At 56.6% G+C, this 9,806-nt stretch overlaps 1 protein-coding gene across 1 annotated transcript; it reads right to left on the bottom strand.

Moving 5' to 3' along the window:
* Window positions 1–1,162: 1,162 nt before the first annotated feature.
* Window positions 1,163–9,108, bottom strand: MRM1 (mitochondrial rRNA methyltransferase 1). The gene is made up of 5 exons (XM_064729456.1): window positions 8,349–9,108; window positions 7,530–7,623; window positions 6,919–7,039; window positions 1,823–1,942; window positions 1,163–1,673 (listed from the first exon to the last, which is right to left on the bottom strand). Exons 1-5 carry the CDS (start codon window positions 9,002–9,004, stop codon window positions 1,624–1,626), a joined length of 1,041 nt encoding a protein of 346 aa, XP_064585526.1. The 5' UTR covers window positions 9,005–9,108; the 3' UTR covers window positions 1,163–1,623.
* Window positions 9,109–9,806: the final 698 nt, after the last annotated feature.

The following is a 9,806-nucleotide window of genomic DNA, read 5'->3' as shown; positions in this document are numbered from 1 at the left end:
TCTCCTCCCACTCCAGGGCACAGAGAGGTCCCAAAGGTGTTTGGGAGCCTTCCAGGAGCAGAGGAGCTGCTGCAGGGCTCTCCTGGTTGGAGGGGCTGAGCAGCTGGCCAGGCACAGCCTGACAGAGCCAGGAGTGTCTCCCCACTGCTGAGAAAGCCTAAAATACAGAAACAAAAAGGGAGAAACAGCAGCTCCTGTGAGATGGGAAATAAATGCACTTAGCTGTAGGTGAGGGATGGAGAAATGGCTTCACCCTGATCCCTGCTGCTCCAGAGGAAGGATTCAGTCAGCCCAGTGCTGGATCCTGGAATGTTTGCTCTGGAAATGAGCAAATCTGAGCCACGGGCCCCCTCTGCTGGGGCACCCTGGGCTGCTGAGCAGCTCCTCTGGGCCTGCAGCCTTTTCCTCTCAGCTTTAAACCAAAAAAAGGCAAATTCAGCCCCCAAACTGCACCAGCTCAGCCCACAAGGCAGCAGCTCAGGGCTCTCCTGCTCCCTGTGGGTTTGGTCACACAGCCCTGTTTGGATGATGGGGTCACTTCAGAGGGGTTTGGGATTTGTCCTTCTCCTCAGGACACACCCCAGGCACCCTCCTCTCCCTCACAGCCACAGAAGGGAGCCCTGGACACCCTCCAGGAGCTCCTGTCCCCATCCCGGACACCTGCAGTGTCCCCAGTGCCACCAGGGACACAGAAAACACCCCCACACCCCCAGACCAGGGCTTACAGACTTCATTTAGCTCAAAGAAAAGTCCTAATTAGTCACTCAGAGTGATTTACTTATTCATTTGGAAGTGGGGAGGGGGCAGGCTGAACGGAATTGTTTGAAATTATCCCTAAAGGGCACTGTAAATTAAGTGTTAATGAGGAATCCTATGCACAGGGCGGTGGTAGCTAAATAAAATAATTAAGGTGCTAAGTGATAACATTCTTTTGGCTCTCAATAATTTAGCCAGCCTGGATTTTCAAGCAGGAGAGCTGCAAATAAAGGGACCCCAGTGCCACCAGCAGGACAGTGGTCCTGGGGCTCCTCATCCCCAGCAGGATCAGCCCAGCTTGGAAAGGAAACTTCCCCAGAAGGAACCGAGCTCCAGATCCCTCTTCCCACCTGAAGGACCAATCACACTCTGCATTTACACAACACAAAATGGATTAATTCGAGTCTACAACCAATCTTTACAAAAGCTTTATTTCCACGGGCTCCATTTCTCCCCCACTCCAGATGTTTGCCAGCCCTTGGCAGGGCTGCACACCTGGTTTACAACCAAATACAGAAAATTCAGCTCCAGCGGCTCCCAGGCACAGCTGGAAAGGGCACAGGGCTCTTTCACCCACAGCCCAAACTGTCCCCACAGTCCAAGGGATGCACAGGTGCTGGAGCCACCCCTGGGTGTTCTCCTGCTCCCAGACCTGCCTGCCTTCCCTCAGCTGCTCCTCCCAGCTGTTACCCACAACATCAGGGCTCTGCCCTGGGTGTTGAGTCAGGGGTCTGGTGGCTTCTGCAGCAGCCAAAATGCAGCTCAGGTCTCTGGGCTCTCCCTGGAACTCACAGTGATGGTGGAGACCCTGGGAAGAGCATTTCCATACCCACACTGAGCAGCTTCCTCCACCAAATAAAGAGGATTTCAATCTCCATGCCTCCGTTTCTGGCTGCAGATGGAGTGCAGGAGGATACCTGTAGGAAAGCAAATATAAATAAATATTATAAAATAAAAATTAAGGGATTTTATTTTTTTTCCAGACCACAAGAAAACCATTCAGTGGGCCTGGATGTTAAGTGCAGAAGCTGAGGGGTTGGTACCTGGTGCCCAGAAGTGCTCTCACCTGCAGCCACGGAGACGTTGAGGGAGTCGATGCCGGGGTGCAGCGCCCTGCCAGGGGGGATGGCCAACATCTGCTGGCACTGCAGCTGGGTCTGCAGGGAAATGCCCTCCCCTTCACTGCCTGCAGGACACACACACTGCTCAGCTCAGCCCAGCACCTCCTTCCCCTCCCCAGTGCAGTTCCTGTCTCAGTTCTCTGTGTGTGACTCCCTCCCCAAGCTCAGCCACCTCAGCAGCTCCACACAGCTGAGCCCCAGAGGGAGCCTGGCACCTTCCTCCCTGCCCTCCCTGTGTAGCCCCACATTTCACAGAGAAAAGCAAGGCACAATTCTTCCCAAGAATATTGCTGGGTTTCACAATCTCTGAACATCAAAGAAAGAAAACACAATTCTTATCATTGGCTATGCCTGTGTTTGTGCCACAGGAGAATGCAACGTGGAGATTGTTCACCCACAGTGATGGGGCTTTGGTTCCTTGGCCTGTCAGGGCCAGGTGTGTGTGTTGTGTGTGTGTGTCAGGACTGTCACTGACCAGTGCAGTGTGTGCAGGGCTGAGTGCTTGGCAGATTCAGTTTAGATGTATAGAATAATACAGTATAATAAAGTAATTCTTTAGCCTTCTGATATCAATGGAGTCCTCCTCATCATTCCTTCTCAGTGCAGCTTTATCCCTGGATCTGCTCCCCAGCATCTGAAGTGGTTTTGAGGAATATCCACACAACACATCTGCACAGAGATGCCACAGGGAGCAGAGTGCCAGCAGAGAGCTCCCTGTGGGCACAGGGACAGGGCAGCCACGGGGCCACAGGCCAGCTCTGCCCCAGCAAACCCCACATCCCTACTGCCAGAGACACCAAACCCCACATCCCTATTGCCAGGGACACCAAACCCCACATCCCTATTGCCAGAGACACCAAACCCCACATCCCTATTGCCAGGGACACCAAACCCCACATCCCTACTGCCAGGGACACCAAACCCCACATCCCTATTGCCAGGGACACCAAACCCCACATCCCTATTGCCAGGGACAGCAAACCCCACATCCCTATTGCCAGAGACACCAAACCCCACATCCCTATTGCCAGGGACACCAAACCCCACATTCCTATTGCCAGGAACACCAAACCCCACATCCCTATTGCCAGGGACACCAAACCCCACATCCCTACTGCCAGGGACAGCCAACCCCACATCCCTACTGCCAGGGACACCAAACCCCACATCCCTATTGCCAGGGACACCAAACCCCACATCCCTATTGCCAGGGACAGCTCCAGCCTTCCCAGCACACACACACACACACTCCACGGGCTGGGTGCAGCTTGTGCATGCAGACAGTTTAACCAGAGGCTTCAATTGATTAGTTGTTAAACCAGGCAGCAGCCCTGATGTGTTTGGGCTGATACACTGGTGAAACAGAGTTGAAATCTATCCCAGGTCATTAGTAGTTGTTTGACTCACACTGTCACAAAGGGAAATGGAAAGGGAGAGGCTTTAAACAATGCTGTGTGCAGACAGGTGAAAATGCAGAGGGCTCTGGACCTCCCAGCCTGCCTGGCTCCCCAAAGAATCCTTTATTCTTGTTATTTAGAGCAGCACAGGCAGCTGCAGGGCTGCAAGGATGGCCAGCTCATCCCAAACAGGCCCAGCATGTGGCACCCCTCCAGCAGCCCTGCCCTGCCCGGCTGAGCCCCACACCAGGGTGGGATGGCACTGCCAGGGCCCCCTGATCCCCCTGAGCACACAGGGATGGAACTGCCATCAGTCCCAGGTGGGTTTTTTTCCCAGGTGGGTTTGTATCCCTGAGCACACAGGGATGGAACTGCCATCATTCCCAGGTGGGTTTTTTTCCCAGGTGGGTTTGTATCCCTGAGCACACAGGGATGGAACTGCCATCAGTCTCAGGTGGTTTTTTCCCTCATGTTTTACTGGGCTGCACTTTGGGTATGAAGAGGATGCTCTGGGTAGTGCATCCTGCATCACCTTCCCAGATGGAACCAGTCATGGCCAAAGCCCTGTGCTGGGCTCAGTGAGCCCTCAGAAGCCCCAAACCCATCCTGACCCAGCTTCCCTCCTGCTGTAACAGCCAGCAGAGCACACAAGGCCTGGGGGACCCATCCAAGGTCCCAGGGTGACACCAGCGATCAAAGCCAGGCCTCCCATGGCCCTGCCTGTCTCCTCACCACTCCAGGGATGCTCAGAAAACCAGAAATACCATCCTGGAAAGGTTTTACACCTTAGAGTGGTATTTGCCTCCTGAGCCTCTCCAACCACACTCCCTCAGGACTCTCCAACTGGGACAGCAGCAATGGCTCCTGCAGAAATCCTCTCCTGCCCCTCATAAGGAAGGGTCTTGCAATTCCCAATAAAGGCACCAATTTTGCCTCCAGCTTTTACAAAGCTTTTTATGGCCCTGGCTGCTTAAAATAATTAGGAGAGATAAATTCAGGGCAAAAAGACTTGCACAGTGTGACACAAGGGAGGGGGTATTGACTGAATCAGATGAAATCCTCGTTTAGACTGGTGACCAAAACACTTCCCACTTCAGATCTTTAACTTGCACCTCTCAGCTTCGTCCCTCACTGACAGAGCTCAAAGACCAGAGCTTGGAGAAATGACAAAACACATTTCCTGCCCCATTTACAATTAACACCACTCACAATTGCAGTTCCCAGTGCAGGAAATTCAGAGGCAGCAGCACAAAAATATACAAAATTAACATCTCCATAAAACCAGCAGCTCTGTGAAGAGCCTTAAACCCCGAGCTAAAGACTGAAGGTCTAAGAAGAACAAATTACCCAGAAACTCTTCTTACTCAGCCATCTAAGTGCTCCCAATCTGTTCCTTGTGCACCCCAGTCTGAGCTGTCTGTCGCCTCCAGCAATGACTCCAGTGCAGACAGCATTAAGCTGGACTGTCCAAATCACTCTCTGCCAAGGCAGCGAGGATGCCAGGAGGGGGAACTGCAGCCTGCAAATGCTTAACTTACAAGACAATCTGTGTGGTGCCAGGGAGCTCAATCCCAGGCTGAATTATCTCTGCTGCTCCCTGCAGCTGCAGCAATGCTCCATATTCACATCCAGGACGTTCCTCCCAACCAGCCCAGCACCAGGCGACCGTAATGTTCAATTTTCTTTCCAGCCAAGAGTTAGTGCTCAGCAGAGAGTTGAAATCATTACTGCTGCAAGGTCCGGGAGCTCTCCTCATGCATCTACCAATCAGCCTCCAATCTCCCCTGACAAAAGGATATTTGGGCTTTTTCCTGGAGAAATCTCTCATAACTCACGGTAACGACGCCGCTGCCGCTCCCAGCCCTGCCTGTGTGCGGGTGCTGGCGCCGTTTGTGGGATGCATTTCTTTGTGGGCAATCAGCAGAGCTGCCAGCCCCCCTGCTCCCCCTGGAATACAGCTCCACACATCTTGTAGAGATGCCAGATTTGCAGCGTTGTCTTGTCAGTGTTTCCAGGAGCTCAATAAACATTTTAATTAAAGGAATATCCTCCGAGCCAAGGCGGCCCCAGCACGGGGCAGGATGGCAGCCCCTCCCTGGCTCCTGGCCAGCAGGACTCTGTGTGAAAGCTCCAGCCAGCTCCTGTGCCAGGTGACAGGAGTGGGGGACATGGCACGGCCACACACAGGTGCCTGGAGCTGCATTCCTGGGGGAGTTTCCTTCTCCAGCTGCCACAAAGCTGCTGCTCCCCTTCCCTTCACCCTCTGGGAGGCTGCACAAGCCCAGACTGTGCCCACAGAAGGTGAGAGTGGGCAGAACTCCCTGCAGGGATTGCCCAGCTCAGTGCCCAGGGGAGTGGCAGCCACTGCAGATTCCTCTGCTCCTGCCCCACAGCCAGCCCTGCCCTCTCCCAGGTGTGCCCTGACTGCTCTCAGGGGTGGCTGCAAAGCCCAGCTGTGTACCCACACCATGCCCAGACCATGCCCAGCTTTGCACCCACACCATGCCCAGCTTTGCACCCACACCATGCCCAGCTCTGTACCCACACCATGCCCAGCTCTGTACCCACACCATGCCCAGCTCTGTACCCACACCATGCCCAGCTTTGCACCCACACCATGCCCAGCTCTGTACCCACACCATGCCCAGCTCTGTACCCACACCATGCCCAGCTCTGTACCCACACCATGCCCAGCTCTGTACCCACACCATACCCAGCCCTGTACCCACACCATGCCCAGCTCTGTACCCACACCATGCCCAGCTTTGTACCCACACCATGCCCAGCACTGCACCCACACCATGCCCAGCTTTGTACCCACACCATGCCCAGCTCTGTACCCACGCCATGCCCAGCTTTGCACCCACGCCATGCCCAGCTCTGTACCCACACCATGCCCAGCTCTGCACCCACACCATGCCCAGCTTTGCATCCAGACCATGCCCAGCTCTGTACCCGCACCATGCCCAGCTGTGTACCCAGACCATGCCCAGCTTTGCACCCAGACCATGCCCAGCTCTGTACCCACACCATGCCCAGCTTTGCACCCACACCATGCCCAGCTCTGTACCCACACCATGCCCAGCTCTGTACCCACACCATGCCCAGCTCTGTACCCACACCATGCCCAGCTTTGCACCCACACCATGCCCAGCTCTGTACCCACACCATGCCCAGCACTGCACCCACACCATGCCCAGCACTGCACCCACACCATGCCCAGCAACAGCCCCTGGTGGTTCTTCCCAGGCCAGCCATTCCTGGTTTTTAAGGGGAAATGTGGCACAGCTCTCCCCAAGCAGCTCTGTGCAGGCAGAGCAAACACCTCCAGGGCTCTCCCTCAGCTTGGGGCTCAGAAAATCCACACCTGGGGCTCCAGCATAGATCAAAACACAGAACACAAAGCAAACACCAGCCTGTGACTGCCCTGGCACCAAAGCTGCCCCCCAGACCCTGCTCAGCTGCTGAACTCTGAGTGCATCCACAGACTGTTCCTGCTGGGAGCCCCCTCAGCTCCCCCCATTCCTCTCATCCCCTGCTTCATTCACAGCCACACCATTCCAGGATTCCCTCTCAGCTTTTCCTTTCCAGACCTGTAAGAACCCCTGGAGTGAAGCATTCCCCAGCTCTGGAAATGGCAGTACCTATCACCACAATGAGGGGTTTGTCCCACCGGAATTCTGAGCAGCTGATGACAGGAACACCTTCCACATCCTCAGGCCTGCTGGCTGTTCCCACCACTTCCCAGCCTTCTGCACTTTTGGCCTAGAAAAGGAAAGAAATAAAGAATTGCCAATTACTCAAGCTTAAAAAGAACTCATGTTTGCAAGCACTCTATTTTTCACATTTTCAGTTAAGCTGTCTAGGGGTTTTCTTTTTGGCATGCCTTCAATTTTTACCTGCAAAGGGCTCCCTCTCACACCTCACTGCATAGGGAAAAAAGATTCCCAGCAGCTCTCCCCAGCCCTGGTTCCTCCTCTGTTCCCTGCTCCAAAGGCTGCCCAATGCTGCCATCGTGTGCTGGGCCCCGGGATGTTGCTGTGCCACAATCCCGAGAGAAGGGAGACAAACCCCGGCATCCCCAGAGCTGTAGGATTATCCTGGTACCTCCAGCTCCCAGAACAAACAGCCACCCTCTCCCCCTACCCATGGAGTGGGGCTGGGGGTGTCCCAGCACAGACACTGCATGTCATACCCCCAGTGTTTCAGTTTCCTTGAAAAAAAGGAAAAATAAAATTAAAGTGGCTCACTGTACCTTCAGAAAGCCCGGCAGATCATCTGTGCTGTACACATCAAAGACCTCCATGGTTCCAGCACTGGCTTTGCTCACTATGGGAGTCAAGGGGCAGCTGCAAGGGGAAAAGAATGGGCAAGTGTCACACGAGGGGAAATGCAGGTGAATATTTAGATCCCACTCACTACACAGATGTGTTTTTCCATGGAGAACAGGAGGGCTCAGGAATTAACCCAGGAAACCGGTCACAGGAGGGACAACAGAAACACAAAATGGGTTAAACAAGGAGAGTCCAGGGAGAGCCTGGAATCCCACACCCCACAGCCTGCCTGCAGAGCAGCAGCATCCCAAATCCTGCTCTAGAGATCTCCCTAAACAACAGCTGAGTGAGGCAGGCTGCAAACCTGTCTGGGAGGAAAAGGGGGTTGGAGGAGCCCGTAGTGGTACAGAAATGTGTCTTGTACCTGTTTGTGTGTCTCATTACCTGTTTCTGTGGCCCATCCCTGTTTGTGTGTCTCACACCTGTTTCTGTGTCTCGTTACCTGTTTGTCTCATTATCTGTTTCTGTATCTAATTATCTGTTTCTGTGTCCTGTACCTGTTGCTGTGGCCCATTATGTGTTTCTGTGGCCCGTACCTGTTTCTGTGTCTCATTATCTGTTTCTGTATCTCATTATCTGTTTCTGTGGCCCGTACCTGTTTGTTTCTGTGTCTCGTTACCTGTTTCTGTAACTCATTATCTGTTTCTGTGTCTCGTTACCTGTTGCTGTGTCCCGTACCTGTTGCTGTGGCCCATTATCTGTTTCTGTGGCCCGTACCTGTTTGTTGCTGTGTCCCGTACCTGTTGCTGTGTGTCGCCACCACTCTGTCCACCCCCAGGAAGTACGCGGAGCGCAGCAGAGCCCCCAGGTTCATGGGGTCCTGGATGTGCTCCAGCACCAGCCACAGCAGCTGCCGCTCCCCGCTCTCTCCATCTCTCTCCTCCGCGTCCCGCAGGCTCCTGAAGGGCAGCGGGGCGGCCTCCAGACACACTCCCTGGTGGGGCCGGCCCCGGCACAGCGTGTCCAGCGCCCGGCCCGGCACGTGCAGCACGGGCACCCCGCGGGCCGCGGCCTGCAGGGCGAGCTCGGCCCTCAGGGGCCGCCCGGGGCCGCCGCGCTGCTCCTTGAGGAACAGCCGGAACAGCGCCCTGCGCGCCCGGGCCAGCGCCAGCCAGCACGGGGCCACCCCGAACACGATCTCCGAGCCTTTGGTTCTCTCCAGGGCCGGCGCCGCCTTTCGCTCCTGCCCCTTCCCCGTGCCGGCCCGGGGCGAGTCCTGCTGTGCCCGCCACAGCTCCCGCCCGGTGCGCGACCCCCGCCCGGCCCCCGAAGCCTCCGGGGGATCGCGGCCTCGGGGCGCTCCTTGCTCAGCCCCGCGGCTGGAGCGGAACCGGAGCGGGGCCCGGCACAGCCGCAGCGCCCGCGGGCACAGCAGGGGCAGCAGCGCCCGCTCCATGGCGTGGGGGGAAACAGCCAGCCCCGCTCGCAGCCCGGGCACGGACGGAGCCAGGCGGGGATCCCGGCGGGGCACCGGAGCCGCGGACACGCGCGCGGGCCCCGCTCCGGTTCCGGCGGCGCCGGCACGCCCCGGCCGGCAGCGCCCTCTGGCGGCCGGCGGGAATACCGGGAGCGGAGCATCCCAGAGCCCCGGGAACGGGGAACCCCAGTGACCCTGGGTACCGGGAACGGGGAACCCCAGTGACCCCGGGTACCGGGAGCGGAGCATCCCAGAGCCCCGGGAACGGGGAACCCCAGTGACCCCGGGTACCGGGAACGGGGAACCCCAGTGACCCCGGGTACCGGGAACAGCCCGGGAATGGAGCATCCCAGAGCCCCGGGAACGGGGAACCCCAGTGACCCCGGGTACCGGGAACAGCCCGGGAATGGAGCATCCCAGAGCCCCGGGAACGGGGAACCCCAGTGACCCTGGGTACCGGGAACGGAGCATCCCAGAGCTCCCGGAGAGACCCCGGGAAGGGGGAATCCCAAAGACCCCGGAGACATCCCGGGTACAAGGAATAGGGAATCCCAGAGACCCCAGACAGACCCCGGGTACAAGGAATAGGGAATCCCAGAGACCCCAGACAGACCCCCGGGCACTGGCAACAGCCCAGGAACGGAGCATCCCAGAGCTGTCCCCAGCCAGACCCCACAGGTCACCCCAGACCCACACAGGTCACCCCAACACAACTGGATGCTGTCCAGCTCTGGAAATAAACTCTGTTTTTCCCCATAAAGACCCCAAAGGGAAGGATTCT

This window comes from Zonotrichia leucophrys, chromosome 19, assembly GCF_028769735.1.
Source record: "Zonotrichia leucophrys gambelii isolate GWCS_2022_RI chromosome 19, RI_Zleu_2.0, whole genome shotgun sequence".
Lineage (NCBI taxonomy): Eukaryota > Metazoa > Chordata > Aves > Passeriformes > Passerellidae > Zonotrichia > Zonotrichia leucophrys.
Note: the sequence above shows the minus strand (reverse complement) of the source record. Positions and strands in the feature narration are given on the sequence as shown.

Coding starts and splice junctions, on each gene's coding strand:
- MRM1 (XM_064729456.1), bottom strand. CDS start 9,004: ATGGAGCGGGCGCTGCTGCCCCTGCTGTGCCCGCGGGCGCTGCGGCTG. Junction 7,040..7,529: donor ATCTGCCGGGCTTTCTGAAG/GTACAGTGAGCC, acceptor TTCCTTTTCTAG/GCCAAAAGTGCAGAAGGCTG. Junction 1,674..1,822: donor CAACGTCTCCGTGGCTGCAG/GTGAGAGCACTT, acceptor GCTTTCCTACAG/GTATCCTCCTGCACTCCATC.